This window comes from Ceratotherium simum, chromosome X (assembly GCF_057802395.1).
Source record: "Ceratotherium simum simum isolate JZ-2026a chromosome X, ASM5780239v1, whole genome shotgun sequence".
Lineage (NCBI taxonomy): Eukaryota > Metazoa > Chordata > Mammalia > Perissodactyla > Rhinocerotidae > Ceratotherium > Ceratotherium simum.
This window is the reverse complement of record NC_141940.1, coordinates 89,370,021-89,393,104: the sequence shown is the minus strand read 5'-3', so window position 1 is coordinate 89,393,104 and position 23,084 is coordinate 89,370,021. Positions and strand designations below refer to the sequence as shown.

The 23,084-nt window shown below is 50.6% G+C and overlaps 1 protein-coding gene across 3 annotated transcripts; it reads right to left on the bottom strand.

Moving 5' to 3' along the window:
- Positions 1-507: 507 nt before the first annotated feature.
- On the bottom strand, positions 508-21,727 carry GRIPAP1 (GRIP1 associated protein 1). Of its 3 annotated transcripts, none has more exons than XM_004434940.3 (26): positions 21,666-21,727; positions 19,559-19,625; positions 19,357-19,418; positions 18,322-18,348; positions 17,330-17,437; positions 14,095-14,245; positions 13,152-13,336; positions 12,910-12,957; positions 12,176-12,207; positions 12,026-12,073; positions 11,796-11,895; positions 10,404-10,481; positions 10,079-10,171; positions 9,189-9,323; positions 8,311-8,406; positions 7,831-8,043; positions 7,584-7,697; positions 6,691-6,768; positions 6,492-6,587; positions 6,310-6,366; positions 6,106-6,205; positions 4,390-4,520; positions 3,128-3,250; positions 2,897-2,990; positions 1,903-2,057; positions 508-1,062 (listed from the first exon to the last, which is right to left on the bottom strand). In XM_004434940.3, the coding sequence occupies exons 1-26, from the start codon at positions 21,705-21,707 to the stop codon at positions 970-972; spliced, it is 2,526 nt and encodes an 841-aa protein (XP_004434997.1). In that variant the 5' UTR covers positions 21,708-21,727; the 3' UTR covers positions 508-969. The 3 variants fall into 3 exon arrangements, with proteins under 3 accessions (XP_004434997.1, XP_087283123.1, XP_087283124.1); XM_087426997.1 differs by having other exon boundaries at positions 1,903-2,039; XM_087426998.1 differs by lacking the exon at positions 1,903-2,057.
- Between the last annotated feature and the right edge of the window lie 1,357 nt (positions 21,728-23,084).

Sequence of the window (23,084 nt, the reverse complement as noted above, 5' to 3'; positions counted from 1 at the left end):
TCACCTACTCTTTTCTCTTCCCATTCATTACTCACCCGTCCATGCATTCCCCTAGCCATCCATCTGTCCACTTACATCCCCACCTGTCCATCCTCTGCCTATCCACCTACCAATCCATCTATCCATTCATTCATCCAATCACCTATCCATCCATCTGTCCATTTATTTCCCAACCTTTCCATCATCGATCCATGCAACTTTCCACTTATTTATCCATCAGTCCATCCAACCACTTATCCATTTTCCCATCTGTCTACTCCTCATCCACACCCACACCCCATACACATCTACCCACATACATATCTGTAGATATTTCTGCTCCACTCAGTTTGGGGGGCTGGGCAACATTAACCGGAGACAGGCCGAGGGTGGGGTAAGGAGAGTAAAGTTGCAGCCAGAGACCACCCTCCTCATGCCAGAGACCTCCCTCCCCATTCCAGTGGTGTGACCTCCCCTCGCCCCCCAAGCACATCCCTCCTGGTTAGAAAGAATGAGAGCACACAGTCAGTGGGTGGGCCTGTCTGGCCAGATGGTATTTTGGCTGCACAGCCTTTACACACACACACACACATTGCTAGAATGCTGAACATGGACCGTGCCCCACCCAACATCCCCAATCCCAAATGCAGAGTAGCCAGGCTTCCAGACATAAATTAAAAAATAAAATAAAATAAAAAAAGAGTTGGTCTCTGGGAGGGAGAGTTCATGCAGAGATGAAGGCAAAGGCCCCTGGTAGCCAGGGCCAAGAAGGAGGAGAAATCCCTGCCCCTCCCTTCATGATCCCCACTCCCCAGGGGCCTCTGCCCTAGGACAGGGTCACTAACACCAGCCATCAGGCCTCCAACCCCTTTAATGTCCAGTCTCCCAACCTATTTGATTTTGGTGCTGGCCCCATTTTCCCACCGCAACCCAAGGGAATGGTGTCCTGGGGAGTGGGTAGGGGAGGGAGTGGGTGCAGCCTGTAGGTCTTTAGCTGGCTTCTCCGGGTTCTAGGTCTGGGTCAGGGGACCCCACGCACTCCTTGCTGAGCCGCACAATTTCCTGGGACAGGACTTCCATGTCCTAAGAAACAAATGAGCCATCAGGGGCCAGAGGAGGTGGCAGGGGAAGCATTAATCAATGCCCAGCTATGTCTAGCCTGGGACAGGAAGGTATTTGGAGAAGCTCACAGAGCCCCGAGCAGTGGCCTGGGCTCAGAAAAGTGTGTGTGTAGGAGGGGGTAGGGAGCCTCTGGAGCTAGGGATATGGAAGGCAGAGTGGATCACCTGCTGTGCATGCTGTGGCTGGAGGATACAACCGCCACCCTCGCCACCTTCTTTTCTACTAAATGGTGAGCTTGCTTCTCAGACGCAGGGGCTGGGTCTGCATCCTTTCTGACTCCCCCAGAGATGGGGGAAATATTTGGGTGGCAGGATGGGCAAGTGGACATGTGGGTGGACACATGGGGGATCCATGGTAGGCAAACAGGTAGACAAATGAACTGTTCAGAGGACAGATGGAGGACAACAAGCAGGTAGGCAGGTTACTGGGCAGGTGTGTAAAAGGTAAGACAAGGGGTGATTGAGGATTAGGTGAAAGAGAGAGCAGTATGTCAGGAAATGAGTGGAAAGACACGGGGCAGATGATCAGATGCGTAAGGGGCAGATGGGCAAACAACAGGGTGGGTCGATGGGAGAGCTGGGTGAACGTGTGTTTGAATGGATGAGTGGGTGGAGGCAAGGACAGAGGGAAGAGTAAGACTAAACTGACAGTAAGGTGACTGGCGGATAGGAAGATGAGGGTGAAGGAGTGGTCAGTGAATGGGGTGGGTGGATGGAGGCCTGGCAGATGACCCACGGGCTGTGTGGCTGGGTTGACAGGTGGCTAGATGGACCGACGGGTAGGCTGGTAGGTCACACTCGCCTTGTGCAAGTGCATATTCTTGGTGAGCTGCTCCTCCAGCATGTTCTGAAGCTTCTTGTTCATCTCCCGAAGGTTCTCATCACCTGGCTTCACTAGGTCTCTCAGGACGCTGCCCAGCCCGCTGCGGTCTGTGTGGCCTGCTGCCACAGATACATCTGCAAGGGCCCAGGCTGAGAACCACCCCCTCGGCAGAGCCGGAGGAGAGACGGAGAGAGACAGAGCAGAAAAGAGGGAAACAGAAAGCAGGGAAGAAAAGTCGGGAAGAAGCCAAGTAAAGTAGGGAGCAGAGGCTTTACCATGTGAAACCTGGCTGTCACTAGCTGTGCAGCCCTGAGAAATGAGGATAATAACTAACTCATGGAGCTGGAAAAATGTATACGATTGCATGTGAAGCACAGAGCACACAGTCAACTCTTAGCACGTGTCAGTCGGTACTATTCTGATTAACAAGGAAAAAACAGGGAGAGGAGAAGGTTTGAAAGAAAGGAGCAAAAGAAACAAGGTTAGGGGAGGAGGGAAAAAAGAAGAGAGAAGGTGGGAGAGGGGAGGGAGAGGGGAGAGGACGAGGTAAGGACCCCAAAAGGGATACACGTACAGAGAATGACAATTTCCGGAGATGGAACAACATAGACAGGCAGGGAACAGTGAGACAAGATGGAGGGGGATGGGGCAGAAAGAAGAGACAGGGAGAAGAGAGAAGGGAGCGAGAGAGAAGAAGAGACACAGGGAGAAGGTCAGAGAGACACACTAGAGATCGGAGAGTGGAGAGATGACAGAGACACGGAGAGAGGGAGGAGCTGATATAAGAGACAGAACAGAGAGAAAGACACACAGGTACGGGCTTGCCCTGCTCTCCCCTCTGCTGGCTGTGGTCTTATCAGTAACTTTGCTGAGTTTCAAGAGGAGAGGATAGAAGCCGCAGCACTGGACAGTGGGGAAGGAGGGAGCAGGTGAGACGCCGGATGAGCCGTGAGGGCTGGGGAGGGGCACTGACCGATCCGGCTGTCCATGACGTAGGTCTCAATGATGGCGCTCTTCCGGCAGAGGTCCTCTGCCATGGAAGCGCTGCTCACCTCCAGGTGCTTCACCTGCAGAGTGGCCCAGCCCACCTCAGACCCCTCAACTGTGCATGTTCACACGTGAGGGGGGGCCCAGCCAGACATCCCCCCCACCCTAGCCTCCTTGCCAAGGGCACGCCAAGTGGGGACGAGCAGGCAGACAGCACCTTCTCCTCCAGCATCCATTTCTCCTGCTGCGTCTCTGCCAGGCGCTGAAAGAGCTCAGCCACTTCCTCATCTGACAGCTCTGCTGGCCGTGGGGGCTGGGCCTGTGGGCTGCTGGATAAGGACTGCAGGGAAGAGGAGGGGAGAGGCCAGCCCAGGCTCAGCAGCACTGCCTGGATAGGATCAGGGGATAAGGAGAACCAAGCCAGGGGCAGGGGGTGGGCTCTGCAACTGGGGTTGTAGGCAAGTTTTGGCACCCTCAGAGACTGTGGATCCCCCTTTGCCAATAGGGCGGTGACAGGAACCACCACACCAGAGGTATATTGAGAGGATGAAGGGAGAGCCTGCAGCAGATGAGATCTACCTTCCAGTTGACAGGAAAACTAAGGGAGAGAAGAACAGGCTAAATGATACCACTGGGAAGCCAGCAGGAAAATCCAAAAAGTGGGACACTTTCTGCAGGTGAACTGGGCTGGTCTCTTCTACAGATTGGTGTCATGAAAAAAAGGGACCACACCAGGTTCAAGAGACTTACAGGACATGAAGCAACCAGATGCAACATGTGCTCTGAAACAGAATATTGGTTTTCATAAAACCAGCAATAAAGGATATTTTGGGGCCAACTAGAGAAATCTGATTAAGGTCAAAGTATTGGATGAGATGAAAATTTACCAAACTGGAAGGGTGGAGATCAGCTGAACAAAAACAGGTTATTTACAATCTCATTTAGGTTTAAAAAAAGAGAGAGAGGTCTGTAAGGATATGAACTAAGGATCTATAGTGGTGACCTCTAGATGTTGAAGATGTGATTTCTTTGGAATTTTCAAAAAATCTTTGCTTGTTTGTGTTTTTTAAATTTTTCTACAATGCACACATACTACTTATGGAATAATAAAAAGTTACTTCCAAATAAAAATGTCTGGCAAGGATGCTGACATGATAGATGACAATAACAGTAAGTGATAATTATGAGTTGGGAAAAAGGACCTCCTACATGGATGATGCACCTACTATGAGCCAGATATTTTATGGCACCAGGAAAGATAGAATTAGCTCACAGATGATGAAACAGCGGGTCAGAGAGAATAATTTGCCCATCCTCCATGTAGCAATCTGAATCCAAGTTGGTGAGCTTGGGGAAAAGTTGACAAGAAAATGTGTGTGCTGGGCCCAGAGTAGGAGACAGTTGCAGGGGAGGGAAAAAGGAGGGCCCCAGAGTTTGGGCAGGAGAAGGTGGGGCTCTAGGCTTTTCCCTGCCCCTTACCCTGGCTGGAACTGTAGAGCTCTCCTTCTCCCGCAAGACCTCTCGATAGCTGAAGGAGGAGACGCTACTGCTGTCCCCAGTCTGGGTCCGGCTTGGTGAGTTCATCTCTGAGAGAACCAGCTCCTCGAGGCCTAGGTAGAGGGAAGAGAAACCTGAGCCCCAATCCCCCAGGGTCCCAGGGCAGGAAGAGGCAGAAATAGATTTGCCAGAGATGCAAACAGGCAAAGAGACACTCAGACATGGGGAAAGGCAGAAGCAGACAGGAGGGTAGGGAGAGGAAAAAACAGAAAAAGGAGCCGTCTCCCTAGGCAATCACACATGCCAGAAGAGAAACAAAGGTGAAGAGATGGGGAGAAAGATGGTGATATGGATACATACAGGCATAAAGTGGCATACACACTCAGTCTCAGGGTACAGACAGCTGGAGAGGGCATGGGGCACACCTACATGCAGAGAGAAAACTCCAGAGAGACAGCAAGCTGGAGCAGATGATAGAGGCAAACAGAGACCCTGCATAAGGACACGAGTCAGAGTAGAGACAGTAAAAGATGGAGACAGACTCTTGTAGCCATGTACCTAAATCTGAATTTCATCTAATGGACAAGGAGAATGTATGGCACACAAATCGAATCTGTTCGTTGGTTTGGACATTAATCTGTAACAAAACAGAAACAAAACTCCTTCTTTATAAGGAGAGGTTACTTCAGGAGACTGAGTGCCTTGGAGAGACACTGATTGGTGAGAGAGACATCCGTTTTTGCCATGTCACTTAAAACATGGCCACTGAGCTTGGGCCTCTGCTCTTGCAGCTGCTTCGCGGAGGGGGGCTGATGCCACACCCCCAGGATCTCCAGCAAGGGCCGGGTGGCTGCAGGGGGGGACAAGGGAGCAAGTTTCCTCTGAGCCTGTGATGTGGGAGATGCACCAGAGACATTATTGCATCTCATTTATTTATGTAAATGTATGTATAGGCCATTTCCTTCTAAAAAAACTCTGAAGCAACCCAAGTTTTTTTCTTTTGTCTTCTGCCTAAAGTGGCAGAAATAACATGGATTTTAGCTGCATAATGATCACACCAGAGTGCTGCTGCCTGTTTGTAAGTCTGTCTCCCTAGCTCAATGGGAGCTCCCAGAGGACTGAGACTCGGGGGTTTCCTATCAGGGATGTGAGCATGGGGGCTCAGTCCATATTTATAGAATGAGAGAATGGATGCAAGACATTTAAACACCAGGTGAGGTGTGGAAGTCTGTACGAGGGGGTGGTGGGGAGACAGACAGAGATATACATAGACAAAAGACAGAGGGAGAAGAAAGACAGAGAAAGAGAGAAAGACAGAAAGAGATAAAGGAACAGAGAGAAGGAAAAGGTGGGAGGAGAAAAGGAAAGCACTAGAGAAAGAAACCAGGGAGAGAAAAGCAGAGACAGACAGAGATGACATGAAGAGGCAGAGACAGACAGAGAAGAGACATAGCAAAAAGGAGAGAGACAGAGACACAGAAAGAGATAATGCAGACAGAGATGGAAACAGAGGAGAGACAGACGGAGAGAAAAGGTAAAACACAGAGCAAGTTCAAAAGGGACAGAAGACGCGGGACAGCCCGACGGAGCGAGCTATGTGAAGCAGCTCCGGCCTTTAGGACCAAGCTCTGCCTCCCCTACACCTCAGCCTCCCCTGCCTCCCCTGTGCCTCCCTCCCCCGCCGGTCCCGTCCCTCACCGGAACGGCTCTTGCTGTTGGTGAGGATGTCCTGCAGCCGCTCCTGCAGCTTATCTGCCCGTTTCCGCTCCAGGTGCAGCTGCCGCTTGAGGTCCTTGAGCTGTGGGGGAACAGAGGGAAAGATGGGGGCTGAGGTCCGGTGGGCCCACAGGTGGGGGGCCACGGGCCAGGAGGGGGCCATGCTTGGATACCTCCCCATCGTACCGTGGCACTGCCCTTCTTCTCCAGGATTCGCTGCCCATCCACCGTGTCCTTCACCTCCTGTGGGACAGAGAAAGCATGGCCGAGGGGTGCTGGAATGGCTGCATGCAGTGTGCTCCCTCCCTGCCCCCTCACTGCACGCTGAGGCCTGGGGTGGGTCTGAGGACCACGGAGGGACCAGTGACCTGCTTCAGGCTGCTGATGGTCTTCAGGTGGCAGTCCCGCTCCTGCTGGGCCTGCTGGAGCTGGTCCCGCACACTCTGTAGCTCCTCCTCCTTGCTCTGCAAAGCAGAAGGCAGCTCAACCCTCAGCTTGGGAAACCTCAGTCTCCCCAGCAGGGCCTGTCCCTCCCCGGAGAGAGGAACATCATCATGTAAAAGGCACCTTCAGCTCGCCAGCGTGCTGCTCCCGACACTGCTTGAGGGCTTCCTCTTGTTCCTGCTGCTGCTGCTGCAGAGATTCCTACAAAACAAGTCCCAAGCCTGGCCACGGCCCCCAGAGGACATCACACCCCCTAGAAGACACCACACCCAGTGAGGGGTGTGAGGGACTGCAGCAGGGTCTCTCAGGTATGTAGAAAAGACATGCCTGCAGGGAATACCACATGCCTGTAGGCAGGACGCAGAAGGGGCAGATCTAGGGCTGCGCCGTTCACATCAAAGACTGACATTTGCATTTATATTTTATTTTAATAAAACATAACACAGCACTTACTGCATGCTAGGACTGTTGTAGGGATTTTACATATATTAACTCATTTTATAGAACCTTCCCATGATACCTAGACAGCAGGTATTACTGTTAGCCCTTTTTCACTGATGATAAAGGTGGGCCACAGAGAGGTCAGAGAACTTGCCCAAGGTCACACAGCTAGAAGGTGGCCCGGCCAGGATTCAAAACCCAGGCAAACAACTGGTTCCAGCATCTATACTCTTCACTGCTATGTGACACTGCCTCCTATATGTTATCATGAGTTTTCCAGAAAACAGTAGTAAAAGTTCTTGTTTGAACAAAATCAGTATATTACGATAATTCCTTGACAGAAGTACAGTTTGAGAAGGAAGAGGTGCCTTTTCAAATTTGCAGATCTGACATTCTGCCCTACTGTTGGTCACTCCCAGATCCCCTCCAGAGGGCTGCTGTTGAGCTAGGGGGGCTGCGGGGTTGCCCCCAAGTCCAGGGCATCTCAGAAAGTTCCAAGGCTTGACCACTACTGCTCCCCTGGTCTGGCACGGGTGCCCCTCAACCAGCCCGTGCCTCACCGGGTACCAACTCACCTCGGCCTCCTTCAAGCGGCGTTCAAACCAGCCCTTAGCTCCATCCATAGAGTGTACCTGAGCTTGAAGTTCTTCCACTGTCTGCTGGAGATTCTCCAGCTCGCGTGTTCGGGCCTGGGAGAGGGCAGAGCGTCAGGGGCCAGCAAGGGGAGAAGCGGGCACCTCACCTCCACCATCTTCTGCCCCATCGGCAATACTGTGGTCCCAGGTTTTAGGGGTGGAAGGGCACCATCAGCTACCCACCCACCTTCTCCTCACGAATCTGCCCCCGCAGCTCCTCCTCTTGCCGCTTCTTGTCTTCATGCAGCTCGCGGAGCTCGCGCTCATAGCGGGCCCGCACACCCAGCACCTCCTTCTCATGCCGTAGTCGGACTGCTCCCAGCTCCTCTTTGTGCTGGGACTTCTCCTGCAGCGTCTCCATTGCTAGCTCATCCAGCATGGCCTTCCGCTTCTCAGCACTCTGCAGGCAGGGAGGGTGGGACAGGAGGATGTCAGTCAACCCCCTCCCTCAAACAGGGCCCACCACCTCTCCCCAGGCCCAAGGAATGAGCCAAACTCCACCTCCTCATTCCCACAGAACTGGCTAAGTCACTCACCCATCTTCATGGAACTGGTCACTTTCCGTCTCCTCCCATTCCCATGGGTTTGGCCACATCACCTGACCCATCCCTGAGGACCAGGCCAATCCCTCGCCCCGTAGCCTCCCCGCCCGCCCAGCGCTGCCCACCTTCCGAGCCTCCTGTAGTTCCTGGGTCAACTGCTCCTTCTCCTGCCCAATTTCTTGAAGCTGTTCCAGCAGCCGACTATTGGCCCGTAATGACTCCTAATGCAGGGACAAAGCAGGTGACTTTGATCAACAGTGTCCAGGAGGTCCTGGTCACCCAAGACACTTCTGGTAGACCATCTCCCTTAATCCTGGTAAAGTGAGCGTAGGTCTCTCCATTGCTAGATGAGAAACAAGGCAGAGATTGCTAGCTGCTCCCTCTCCTTCCCTAGCAATAGACTTTGTAGTTGGGCACATGGTTGTCCAGCTGATGCTTCCCTGCCTCCCTTGCAGTTAGGTGCAGCCATGGGATTAATTTCTGTATGTAGAAGTGGTGAGTGTAACTTAGATTATGTTCATAAAGAAAAGGGGCACGCTGGGCCCTTCCTCCTCTCCTCCTGCCTTCCAGACAGAATACAAACATGATGGTAGGAGAGCTTGAGCAAGCATCTTGGATGCCAAGATAGAAGTCTTGTATTGAAGGTGGCAGAACAGCAATGTAGAGGAACCTGGGTCACTGGTAATGAGAAAGCTATCGTTCTATCCCTGGACAACCTACCTGGACTCTTACGTGAGAGAACTAAACTTCTATCTTATTTAATAGAAACCATTATTATTCTGGTTTCTATTACGGAATCAGAATGGCTATCCTTACTGAAGAGGCTCAGTCTCAGAGAAGTGAAACAACTCAGTCTAGGACACACAGGTGCTAGTAAGTTAGGGAGCCAGATTGGAACCCAGGTCCTCCTGACTCCAGAGTCTTCCCACTGCACCTCACGGGAAATTCCACTGAGCCAGAACTAGGGAACAAGGAGAAGACAGGTCGGAGCCAGAAGTGTCACCTGGAGCTGGGAGTTGAGGTCATCTTTCTGTCCCATGAGGTCCTCATACTCAGTCTGCCGCTGCTGCAACTCAGCTGTCAACCCAGTAGTCTGTTCTCGGAGCATATTTAATTCTTGGGTCTTTGATGTTTGGATCTGGAGAAAGTGGTGGTGATGGAAAGTAGAGTGAAAGGGGCCCCAGGGGCCAGGCACAGGGTGTGAACCTCCCGGTCCCAGGGAGACAGGGACAGGTGGAAAGAGAGCCAGGAGGAGAAAGAAGAATTTCAAAGAGAAAAACAGTGAGAGAAAGAGATCAGTGGGGGAATGGATAAATGTGGTATATTCATACAATGAAATACCGCACAGAGATAAAACAACAGACCAGTGCCACATATGGATAAACCTCCCAGATATAATGCTGCAGGAAAGAAGCCAGACACAAAAATGGGCGTCTGATTCCATTCACATGAAGTTAAAGAACAAGCAAAACTAATCTATGTTGCTAGAGGTCAGAGGAGTGGTTACTTCTGGGGAAGTATTGATTGGGAAGGGGTAAAAGGGACCTTCTGAGGTGCTGAAAATGCTCTATATCTTGATCTAGGTGGTGGCTGCATGGAGATAGATAGACAGATAGACAGACAGACATATAGACAGAGATGATTCACTGAGTGTACACTTAAGATTAGTACACTTGCACTTCACTGGAGAGAAACTAGAATGCAAGAGGAGCAGGAATGGATGGCCAGAGAGAAGAGGGGTGGAAGCCAACAGAAAGGAGAAGCTGAAAACAAAATAGAAACAGAGGCAAGAGAACAGCATGAGGCCAGATTACCCTGCTCTGATGTGGATCAGAAGCATAGGGAGACGGGGAACTGGGGAGGGATCAGAGAGGGCTCCCAAGTGTCCTGTACCTGCTCCAGGGCAGCCAGGCTAGTCCTCAAGGCATTGTTCTCAGCCAAAAGCCCTTCCACTTGTTCCTGTGCATCTGCATTCTGGATGGACACCTGGCCTCATCCCAAAGACAGGTGAGAGTGGTCCAGAACAGGGGGACAGGACTTACCCACAGCGAAGAAAGAAAGGACACACACACACACACACACACACACACACACACACACACGCAAACCACGACCATGGGAAGAAGGACCCCTGGGGCCTTGCCTGCCTATACGATACCCACTGTGGCTGCCCCCACCCTCACCCACCACCTCCCTGAACCCACCCAGTACGATGTACCTGATCTTGTAGGGCTCGCAGAGCTGCTGCATGCTCCAGGCGCTCCCCCTGCCGCTGATCCCTCAGCTCTGCCAAGCTCTGTGGGGACCAGGTCAGGGGAGCCCATTCCAGATCGCAGTCTCCCCTGGGGTGCATATAACCACACAGACTCCCTCTTTGACCACATGACAGCACTTAAGTGTCTTGGACTACCCAGCCATCAGAGATCTCAGGCTCACCCAGACTCTAGATCATTACCACCAGGGACCTCAGATACCCCTATATCTCAGCTCCAAGCATCTCAGAAAACACCTAGGTTTATGGGGATTTCAAACTCACTCAACCTCCATCCATGAGGTCTCACACTCACCCAGATTCCAGCTCGGAGGCCCCAGGACTCTCTGACACACTCAGCCCCCAGGGACTATAGTTTCACCCAGACTCCTGACCCCAACCCCTAGGGGTTGCAGACACACTCAACCCCCATGTCCCTAGCTCCCAAAAGTCTCAGACCCACCCAAACTCACAGCCCCAGACCCTAGAGGTCTCAAACTCATATAATCTTCTAGTTCCCAGCTCCTGGTGAGGTCTCAGACTGACCCCCTATCTGCTACTCCTGTCCCCAGTCTCTGGGGATCTTCAGACCCAGCTAACTGAAGACTCAGCTTTACCCAGACTTCTGCCCCTGGCTCCTAGGGGCCTTAGACCCACAAGCCACCATATCCTGCCATCCAAGGGACCTCAGACTCATCCACTCTAGGGGGAAGACTAGAGGCTTTAAAGTTACCCAACCCCCAACCCTCAGGAGCCTCAGACACAGCTAGACTTTTGTTCCAGTCTTTGGGTGTCTCAGACTCACCAGTGTTTTATTCACAGCCCCCAGGGGTCTCAGGACCACTCAGCCCATGTGACCCAACTTCCTAGGTGTCTCAGACCCAAACCAGCTCCCATACTATGAGGGTCTCAAATGCACTTAGCCTCCAGGCCCAACTGTCCCACCCCTGAAAGTCTTGTATCTACCCAGACCTCATAGGTCTCAAAGTCACTCAACCTCCAGTGAGTTCAGATTCACTCCAACTCCTGGTCTCAGTCCCCAGTGACCATGGATTTCTCCAGACTCCTGTCTCCAATCCCCTGGAGCTGCAGATTGATCCAAACTTGTGGCACACAGCTCCCAAATCCTCAAGCGCCCTGAGATCTTTGATTCATGCAGACTCCTAGCCCAACTCCTCAGGCTTTCGGGGCTCCCTAGCACCCGTTTTCCTAGCTCCTGGGGGGCCCAGGACCCACTCAGTCCCTATATTTCCAACATAGGAAACATCAGACTCCCCAGCTAGCCTCCGTAGACCTCAGAGCTCCCCAGACTCCCAGCCCTGGGCCCTATCCCAGCGATCTCAGAACCCAGCCACCCACTTGATTGGCAGCCTCGAGTTCCTGCTGCAGCTTCTGAGTTCGAGCCAACTGGGCTTTGAGATCAGCTTCCTTCCGCTGTTGTAACTCCTCAATCTTGTTCCTGGGAGTGAGGGGAGGGTGCAGTGACCATGGCCTGAGGCCCAGTCTCCCACCTCTGCCCCTGCGGTCTTCAGTTAATTTTGCTGGGCACTGTTCCCATTGTCCACCAACACCCCCAATGCTGTAGTTACCGGCTGTCATTGAATAGTGTCTCCTTTTCTGTCTGCAGACGGCAAAAACTGGGCACAGAAAGACAGACATAGATGGGTCAGTTCCACAAATCACTCCCCTCCCTAGTCCCCCAAAACCCCTTCCCCCACCTCTGGAAAAAAGAAATTTACCTTTCTTGTTTCTTTTTCAGTTTCTCGGAGAGCTGGGGTGGGGGAGGGTGAGTGCAGACAAGTGATAACAATGAGAATATTAATAAAGACAAAAATAAACTTAATATTTACAGATACTTCTTACTAAGTCCTTTTTGGAAGCCATAATTTACTTATGTTATCTCGTGGAATCCTCAAAACAATCCTGAGAAGTGAGTACTACTGGTTTGACAAATGTGGAAACTGAGTCTCAGAAGGGTTAAGTAATTTGGTTGCCCAGCTGGTAAGCAGCAACAACATGATCTCCAGCCAGCTCCCTCAGGCTCCAAAGCCCAGTATTTATGCCCCCAACATATCGACCGATGGCCACATCACAGAATGGCTAGGCTGGGAGGCCTGGAAGGCAGGATCATGACTGGCTGCCTCACCACTGGGTCTCCAGTTCCTAAGATAAAAGCCAGCAGTCTATAATTGCTTAGATGGATAGATGGATAGATGGATGGATGGATGGACAAACAAAGCAATGAGGACACAGAAGGAAGGGATGGGGTCTGCCACGCACAAGACAGAGAGAGACCACATTAGCCCATTCCATGTTGAAAGCAACTCTGAAACATAAATGTGAGTATCTCCATTTTACAGATGATGAAACTGAGGCTTTGAGGGGGTACTCTGTCCCTTCTGCCCTGCCAGTGGAAGCATGGCAGCTGGGGAGTGGGATGGGGCAAAGTCCAGGGAAAGCTCGGCAGCCCCACCTTAGCAAGTTCCTCCTGCAACCTGGACGTTTCAGCCTGCTTCAAGCTCTGCAGGGAAGGATGAGGGAGGGGGTTGTTGTCAGCAAGGGGGAGGTAAGGCCTGTGCTTTCCCATGCCCTCCTGCTTCCCTAATCCGTCGACCCACAAGATGGTGATGTCACAGACATCTCCATGGGACCACGGGCAGAGGTAGGGCATCTGCCTGCCTCCTGGTACCCCAGTCCCAACAGACCCAGATTCACCTCCAAGCCTTGCAGTTGCTCCCAGAGCAACCTCTTTTCCTCCTTCTCCATTTCCCATTTCAGTTCCACTTCTGCCAACGGCATGGGGGCCGGGGCAGTGGGGGCTGGGTCTCCCGGGGGGTCCCCTTGACCCTCACTGGCAGCTGGGGACCTCCTGGCCTCTTTCCCGTAGCGCTCTTGCAGGGCTGGTGGATAGAACAGAGATATACGATGGATAAGGTCATATCCAAAGAATGCCTCAAATAGAGGGAGAATTGGCCTTCAACCCCTCAGGCAGCAGACACCCTGCCCCAAATAATCACAAGCCTACAAAACGAAGGTTCAGCCCCATCTACACCTCTCAAATCTTTTAAGCCCCACCAACCACTGAAGCCCTGTCTACCATCAAATCAGTCCAAACTGGTTTCCCAAGTCCCACCCTCCATCCCCCAAGCCCTATCCACAGCCCTCCAAGGTGATGCCCACCATCCTCCAACCCCTACTCACAGCTGAATCCTCCTATAACCTCCTAATCCCCAGCCACATTCTACAAAGTCTCTCTCCTGATCACCAAACTACCACCCAGCACCCCACAAGCCTCAGCTACTCTCCAAAAGTCAGAATCTTCCCAACGCTCCTTCATTCACTTTCTTCATTCAGCACACATCTCCTTTCTGATGTTCAATCTGCTAATCGGTAACATTTGCTAGGTAACAGGCATGGTACTAAACTCAGAAAGATACCACCTCCTCTCTCTACCACAGTCTTCCAGGTGGTGGACATCACTACATGCACTTTATAGATGAGGAAGGTTTGGCTCAGAGAGGTGAAATGGCTTGTCCAAATTCATACACTCGTTCACGGCAGGACCAAGCCTGATTCTGAAGCCTCTCCCCTTCCCCCAGGAAGACAACACCCTACTCAAGCCCCAACCTCCCACATCCCCAGGAGGGCCTCCATGTACCTGCCACGTTCTTCTGCAAGGCTGTATTCTCCGCCTGCAGTCTCAGCAGCTCCCCATCCACAAGGCTCCCAGCTTGGGCAGCCCCTGCCGTGCCAGCCCCATCCTTCAGTCGCTGGTTCTCCTGCTCCAGATGTTCCATCTGGCTGCAGAGCTGAGCAGGGGAAGAATGAGGTAGCAGAAAAGCAGAGAATGAGAACAATATTCGCTGAAGTATACATAGCACTTGGTCCATGCACTTTACAATTCGTTTAATTCCCATAGTGCCCCTGTCATGTAGATGCTTTCATTATTCGTTATCCCCACTTCATAGATAAGGACACTGAGGCACAGATGTTAAACAACTTCAAATTCACACATCTGTTCAGTGGCAGAGACACAGAGGATTGAGAATATTGAGAACAATCTTCCACTTGCCCACTCCCAACCTCACAGTGGCAATCCAAGACCTCAGGCTCCTCTGGAAGTTGCTGGTCCAACATGTCAGCATCATGGACAGCCCCACTGCCAGCCCTCTTCTGTGGAGGGGTCTGTGTCTGGGAGGCTAGGCACCACAGACAGCTTTTAGGGCATTTCCAGGGCCACCACTGCCCACAGCTCCCCACCGTCAGCCTTTGGCCTTGGAGAGGTGTACAGTGAAAATAAAACTAAGCCAGCCCCTTGCTCAACTCCTGGCTACACAGTTCTCACAGCAGACCTGACAAGATCCTCTGTCCCCATTTTCAGATGAGAACACTGAGGCCCACAGAGATTTTTATTTTATTGCCTGGGATATTTTCTACTGAGAACATTATTCCTTTCATCCAGTTCTTCACATGACTGGCTTTGCATCCTTCAGTGCTCTACTCAAATGTCACCTTTCAAGTAGTATTCCCCAACACAGAAATTCCACTACTCTCTAGCACAGCACTCCGTTCATTTCTTTCTTCGACAGACCAATCACAATTAAGTTTACCTAATGTTTGTAATTTCTTAAAGCTCTGAAAAATTTTGGATCATAAATGGTGATTGACAATTAAATTCTACTTTGTAACAGGGTCACAGGCACAGATTCTGAAACCAGACTGCTTGGATGTGAATTTCTACTCTGGCATTTACTAGCCGTGTGACCTTGGGACAAATTACTTCACCTCTCTGGGGTTGTTTTCCTCATCTGTTAAATAGGGATACTAATAACATCCCATAGGCTTGTTGCGAGGATTAAATGAGTGAGTTATGTAAAACACATCGAACAGGACCTGCCACATGGGAAATGCTATGTAACTGTCAACGATCAGTACAATTACTATTTGTTTACTATGTTTTCATCTGTCTCCCTATCCCACCCCCAGAATGTAAGCTACCCAAAAGTGGGACCATTCTGTGCTGCTCACAACTATTTCCACAACACAGAGCACACAGCGGGTGCTCAATAAGTATTTTTCTGTGTGTGTGTGTGTGTGTGTGTGTGTGTGTGTGAGGAAGATCGGCCCTGAGCTAACATCTGCCAATCCTCCTCTTTTTTTGCTGAGGAAGACTGGCCCTGGGCTAACATCCGTGCCCATCTTCCTCTACTTTATATGGGATGCCGCCACAGCATGGCTTGCCAAGCAGTGCGTTGGTGTGCACCCGGGACCCGAACCGGCGAACCCTGGGCCGCCACAGTGAAGTGCGTGCACTTAACCGCTTGCGCCACTGGGCCGGCCCTCAATACCTATTTTTTGAAGGAAGAATTGAGTGGAAATATCTTGGCAAATAAGTGGTGGAGGCAGGACTTGATCCCAGGTCTCTCTATGAGCACTTGCAGTTCCTGGGAGAAAGTGGAGGGGGACTGTGAAGGAGGTTCTATACCTGGCCAAGAGCCTTGGCCAGGGAAGGTGCTGGGAAACACAAGCTGGATTTATGGAGGAATGCCTGCCCCTTCCTCACCCCACAAGAACCATGATATCATCGAGGCTGGAGGCACGAAGCAGTGAGAAGTGAGGCGATGAAGTATGCTGTTATAGGAGCACAAGGGGCTCTGAACTGTGAGGGGCGAGGACCCACTGGGAGGTGTTGTTTAAAGGAGTGATGTGGTAAGACCTGCAGGTCAAGACAACCTTTATGGGTTGGACTGGTAGAAGCAGCTAGAAGTGAGGAGACCCGCGAGGAGGCTGTGGGAATAGAGCAGGTGAGAGGTGGTAAGGGCTGAGGCAAGGCAGAGCCACAGAATAGACATAAAACTTTTAAATAGTCAAGAAATATTTTAGAGGGAAAGTGAATTAATAAAAGAATACCATTAGTAGATAACACCTACACAGCTGATACTACATGCAAGGCTCTGCTCTAAGTGGTTTACAGACATTAACCCATTCAATCCTCACAAAAGCTCTCCCAGGAAAGTACTGCCATTATCACCATTTCCATTTTAAACATTTGGGAACCAATAAACTGGCAGGACAAGTGACCTGCTCAAGGTTACAGTTAGTAAGAGGTAGAGCCAAGAGTTTAATCTAGGCCTTCCGGCTCTTAACTACGACTTGCTAAATTGCCTCTCCTGGTATCGTACCTGCATAAAGGTTGTTTTTTTGGTTTGTTTTGTTTTTTTTAAGGTCTTAAGCTCTACATTCTCAGGTAGAGCCTTGGAAATACCATTTTTGTTGCTGTGAGACTTTTTCCTTAAAATGCACTAAAAACTTAGAAAATTCTTGACCACAGATACAGAAGATAAATAAGGGAACAAAAGACAATGTTTCCAACTGCCCAGTCAGTTTAGAAACAGCCAGGATGCTAAAATCAGTGAGGAGGCAGAATTACCCAATCCAGGATGAAATATCTAGAAGAACCAGAACCCCAGGCTCATGTCAGATGAAGTGAAGGAAGAGAAAAGGGAAGCAGCTCGAACGTCTTTCTATCCCACATTAAGCATAAGAACTTTATCTAAGACCACTCAACACCCTGGGGCTCCATAGCATCAGCCCCAAAATATACACAAGACTTGTAGCTCAAAGAAAAGGAGTGACTTGGCCAGGAACCAGCTGACCTCAGGGCTTGCAGTCTTCTCATCCCAGCACAGTGGGTGGCCCCATCTGTCAGATCGCTGCCCCCCAGCACAGATCCAGGACCTGTTTCAGCACCATGGACAGTGGTCCAGGGCCAGACTCTGTCTTAGGAAGAGGTCTTTACTACGGATCCTACAACCACTCTCGGCTGCCCTCTGGCTTCAGCCCAGGTGGCCCCTACTCCTTGGAGCCTCCTCGGCTATCCCGGGCACCAGTACCTTGCTGAACTCGGCCATAAGTGTGCTGTTCTGCAAACGGAAGTCTTCCTCCTGGCTGTGCAGCTTTGCCTGCAGCATCTCATTTTCACTCAGCAGCCCTTCAACTTCCTGCAGTGGCAGACATGGACCAGGTCCCCAACAAGGGTGGAAAGGATGGGGAGGTAGGGTAAAGAAACAGAGAAAGGAAGAAAATCACATTGGGGGGAGAACATAGGGCACAGAGAATGAGATGGGTGAAACCAGGAGATAGAAGGAGAGAGAGATACAGGGAGGGATAAAAGAGGAGACAGGGAGGGAGAAAGAGAGACATGGGGGGTAGAGAGAAGGAAAGATGGGGAGGCGAGAGAGAGGGACATGGGGAGAGAGTGGGAGGAAAGAGAAGGGTAGATAGAAATAGAGGAGAGGGGAAGCAGAGAGAGATGTGGAAAGGGGGATAGATAGGGAAGGAAAGAGGGATGGGCAGGGAGAGAGAGAAAAAGAAAAGGCAGGAAGACAGAGAGATAGGGACAGAGAGATCAACAGGAGGAGAACAGAATAGAGAGAAAAGAGAGAGGGGTCAGGGAAAGATACGAGTCAGGAAGAGACAGAGAAATGGGGGTGGGGAACAAGGAGTCAGAGAGAGAGATAAAGACAGGGAAAGAGGAAAAGAGAGAAATGATGGCGGAGATAGGAACAGATGAGGAGAGACAAAGAGAAGGGAGGGAGAGAAACAAGAGTCAGAGAGAGAGGAACAGGAAGACAGAGACAGAGAGAGACTTGGAGAGAAGGATAAAGAGAGAGAAAGGGAGAAGGAAAGACACACAGAGAGAGGCACAGAGTGAGAGACAAATAGAGGAAAACAAAGACACAGAAACACATGGCAGTGAGGTAGTCACAGATGCAAGCACACACAAAGAGAAAGAAAGGCCAGTACAAGGAGATCCCAGCATCCAGAAACATCCCCGCTAAGACACAGTCTCCCAGACACATTCACCGGCCATTGCTCCCCTTACCTGAGCTTTCTTGCTCTTGCTCAGTGCCTAAAGGTAAGAAGGGTGAGAAGAGAGATAAGGTGAACAGAGATGGACTCCCTCACTAGGGTATGGTGACATTGTGGCAAGTGTCAAGGGGGCCAATGATAACAGGGGTTGGGGGATGGGAGTGTCTTCAACCACAGAACTTGCTTGACAATTTGTAGCCCACAGGAATGATGGAGTGATGGAGGGAGGGAGGGAGTGAGTGAATGAGGGGACATCCTGCTTATATCCTTTCCTCTAAGCTCTTGAGGCTGTTCATGGGTTTTAGTATTTAACCCTTCATGGGCTGGGTCTCCGGGCTCAGAAATTGTGGCTTCATTGCTACATCTCTCCAAACACATCTCTGTGGCTCTCTCCCATGCACCGTGGAAACTGCTGCTCCCCTGCTGGGCAGCCAAGGGCATTGCCAGGTTGGGGAATCAGCACTCTACCAAAGGGAAGGTCAGCTTCCTGACTGCCAGACTTTCTGCATTCTGTATTCCTTCATCTAACAAATATTTATGGAGCACATACTATGCATAACATTGTGCTATGCAATGGGACAGAGCAGTGAAGAAAGAGACCAAAGGAGGGCCCTGAATGCCTCGAGGGGCCATAATATGTTCTAGGCTATCTCATTTTCAGAGAATCTGAGATGTAGGTTTAGTCTCACTTTACCAACAGGACCAGGACAGGGATGGGAAGTAGGAGCGCAAGGCAGGAGGGTGAGTGGAGGACAGGAGGCAGATTCAAGGCAGATTTACCGATAGATTTGACTAGTTAGTTAAAAGTTAGTGAATAAGAATGAGTAATTGAAATAAAAAATGAATTGAGAGTAAAATAAAATTAATCAATAAATTAATCAGGATTACATAAAATTAGCAGACTAAAGAGACTTCCATGAGAACTTTTTGAATGACTAGTGACAGCATGTAACATGAGGTCTGGTTCACTGTAGGTGTTCACTGGATAGATGAATGAGTCAGATGGCTACATGGAAGCATGGGTGGGTGAGTGGGTGGAGGGAGGTACCTTCTGAGCTTTGCTGAACTCCTTATCCAGGTAGGTGACCTTCTGTCGAAGACTGGTGAGTTCTGGTGTGGAGAAAGCAGGGAGTCTCAGCCTCAGTCTGTGGCAAGGACCTGAAAAGTCTTCCTGCCAGGCCTCTGAGGTTTCTTCCCTCAGCCTCTGTCCCCCAAAGCCACCCCCATCTAATGAGACTCTCTTGGCTCACCAACACCATTCTTGCGTAGTTCATCTGAAAGCTGGTAGTTGTTTGTCCGGAGTTCCAGGAGCTGAGCCTTAGAGGGAAGCAAGGAGGAGAAATGACTTGGTCAGGAATGTGCCCCTACCCTCACCATGAAGGAACAAACCCCCTGAGCCCCATGGACCCTGCTGCCCTCCATGTGCCTCTTTAGTCACTCCTTAAGACCTGTGCATGCTCTACCCTAAACGACTTTTCAGCCCCTCAGCCCTTGTCCCACCTTCTCCAGTTCTACTTATAACCACAGCCAGTCTCACCTCTCTGTCTCTCTGCTGCTTCCATTTCTCCCTTTCCAATCCACTCTGCACTCAGGCCATGAAAGAGCCCTGACCCAGTCAGGCTCTTGCTCATGTGTGTTCCATGGCTCTCCATGCCCACAGGATAAAGTTCCTCCTTCTCATCCTGGCTGACCTCGTCACATACTAAACACTGTTCTGTCTTTCTGTCAGAAGTGAATGTTGTCTATCCTCTTGGCCAGAGTAGGGGGCAGGAGCTTGCCTTCCTCCCTCTTTCCCAAGGGAAAAGGGCCTGGTATTCTCCCGACCAAATTCACCTAGTAAAAGGGGGCTGCTCCGGGTCCCCACCCCCAAGGCTCTCAAAACATGGCCAGACCTCTTTCAAGAATTGAGGGAAAGTGAACGATGGGCCATTCCAAACAGCACACCCCTACTTACCAGTTCTTCCCAGAACCACTGCCCCTTGCCCCACTAGGACCTTTCCCTCCCTCCCATGGCACCAGCCTCCACCCCCTGGTGGTCTGCTAAAGGTCAGAAGACTTGGCTTCTACAGCATTTTTCCTGCCCCTGCCCTCTCCTGGACCCAGTGATCTGTCTCCCCCAGTCCTGATCCAATTGGAACACCCTTGGCACCCACTTGGAGTCCCTATCCCTCAGAGCCCAATGGTTTTTCCCTCACTCATGGCCCAATGGAATCAATCTTCCTCACCCCACACCCCTCAAGATCTCCCCAGTTATGATCCAACGGGATGGTCCTATATCCTTCAGTGTCTTTCCTCCACAAGGACTTGGGTGGGCCAGTTGGATTACTCTTACTCACTTAGAATCCCCTGCACAAGTTACAGAGGTCTTCCCCTTTCATGGCCCAGTGATCTCGCTCTTCCACCCTCAGGGCCCCTCACACAGGGACAACAATTCTCTCATTACCTGTCTTCACTCAGAGTTCCTCCTCTCCTCCCATAGGACCCTACTCAGGGTTTCCCCCTTTCAGAGTCTCCCCACACACAAAATCCAATGGTCTTTCCCAGTAAGGAACTCTCCCAACAAGGGCCCACTCTGGCCTTTCATTCCATCTCAGACTCCTCCCCAACAGAATCGAGTGGTCAGAGTACCCAGTCAGGGTACCCCCCCCCCCAAACCTAGTCCTCCACGCTGTCCAAGGTATCACTCATTCACCTTCTCTGGTCCTCTCTCCAACAGGGATTAATGGTATTACCTATTCAGGGCCTTCACCCCAGGCCTAACGGGATCACCCCTAATCATCAATGATACCACCTCTTCTTGGGATACATTACCACCACTCGCACAGGATCTCCACCTCCTAGGAACAATGACACCATATGGGGTCTTTCCCGAATCCCCTGGCACAGTGGTATCTCCCACAAAAACTTCCACCTCCTACCGGGTAATGGTATTGCCCTCTCAAGGGCTCCCCAGACCATGACGCAAATGGCCCAACGCCTGCTTCCTTCCTCTCCAGACAAAATGGTTTCGCCCTCTCAGAATCTCCTTCCCTTGAAGCCCAACGTTATCATCACCCACCCATGGTGTCCCCCACACGGGCCCAAAGGTCTCGTCTTTGCTAGGTCTGAGTAAGGTATCGGCCACTCTAGGACTCTCTCCTCCGCCCACAAGGCTAATAGAATCCAACCCCTCAGAGCCGAATAGTATCTCAGAATCCAATAGTCTCACCACTCAGAGCCTCAGTTTCCCTTCTCCAGACCAACCCTTTAGGCCCAAAGTCCATCCCAACCAACCCCTTCTCAGAGCCAGTGGCACGACCTCTCTCTACTCCGCCCCCCATCGCCTAGCCTGGTGGTCTTTTCCCTGGCGAGTGGCACCTGCATCCGCTGAAACTCCTCTTCAGACAGAGCTTGCGCCATGTTCCTCCCCCCACCCCCCCCCGACAGCTTTCTGCGCAGACGCAGTTCGTCCCTCCTGTCAGTATTAGGGTCGGACCAAACCACTGGCCAGGAATGGAGGGGGAGGAGTCCACTCCGGAAGTTCAGCATTTTGGAGACGGAGAGAAGAGAATGAAACTGACAGGTCAAGTGAATTGCAATTTAATGTTTTACCAGAATCTAGGTCATCTGATCTGACTTTTGAGCTCTTATAGACTACCCATTGTGATGCGACACTAGGGCATCCCTGTGTTATAGTTGGACTCGTCGCTAGGGAAGTGTTTGCCGACAGAAAATCACCCTTCCGCGGTACTCCTTTAATGAGAATGGTTGACTTAATAACCGTAGAAATGAAAGCGGAAGCTTTGCGCTGGGCTTGTTCCCGCCCTCCTCCGGGTGACCCCAGAGGGGAATGCCGCCTCTTGTGAAGCCCTTGGCCATGTTTTTTTAAGATTTGAAGCTGATTTTATTAACATGATGCTGTACATCATGTTAAGTAAACGCCTAGCCACCAATAAATTTAAAATACCTGAGAGAAAAGGATGGCAGTGAGTCAAACGAAAAAGCTTCATTTAAAAAACAAAACAAAAACAGGATGGCGAAACACCAGGAACAGTCAAATAAGTATTAAAATGCATTATAAGCCTCTCTTAAGTTTTCCTGCCCCCTCTGCTTACCCCGCCACCCAAAGAGTAGTTTTTATTTGAGAAAGAAAAAAATTAGGAAGCATGGTTAGCGACAACATTCCAGCACTAAAATACTCCCTATTTTCTTTATCTTTCTTTGTTTTGGAGGAGGGAGTGGTAACTTAATTTTGATATCAGTTTAAACGTACAAAGAAGCAAGGATGATACAAGGAAATTCCATGTACCCTTTACACAGATTCATCAATTGTTTACATTTTGCCACCGTTACTTTATCATTTGTCCCTCTATATAAAATTTTTTTTTTTTTAAAGATTTTATTTATTTTATTTTTCCCCCCAAAGCCCCAGTGGATAGTTGTATGTTGTAGCTGCACATCCTTCTAGTTGCTGTATGCGGGACTCGGCCTCAGGATGAACGGAGAAGTGGTGCCTCGATGCGCACCCGGGATCCGAACCCGGGCCACCAGCATCGCAGAGCGCGCACTTAACCACCAAGCCACAGGGCCGGCCCTAAAATTTTTGAACCATTGGCTTCAGCATCTGTTGATGATTTTCTAACACCAACATTCCTTTGATATTATTACTTGCTATTCTACCATAAGGAAGAGCTTTCTCTTCTCCCCCGTTTATTTGTGTATTTATATCTGTACAGACTGGTGTTATTTTTTTATTCAATGAATTATATTTGATCACTGTCATTAGTTCCTTTAACG

What these genes read in the sequence shown, in the direction of transcription:
- GRIPAP1 (XM_004434940.3), bottom strand. Translation starts at nt 21,707, where the DNA reads ATGGCGCAAGCTCTGTCTGAAGAGGAGTTTCAGCGGATGCAG. An exon ending in ACTACGCAAGAATGGTGTTG is followed by an intron (nt 19,419 to 19,558) that starts GTGAGCCAAGAG and finishes TCTCCACACCAG; the next exon opens with AACTCACCAGTCTTCGACAG. An exon ending in AGCAACTGCAAGGCTTGGAG is followed by an intron (nt 12,958 to 13,151) that starts GTGAATCTGGGT and finishes CCTTCCCTGCAG; the next exon opens with AGCTTGAAGCAGGCTGAAAC.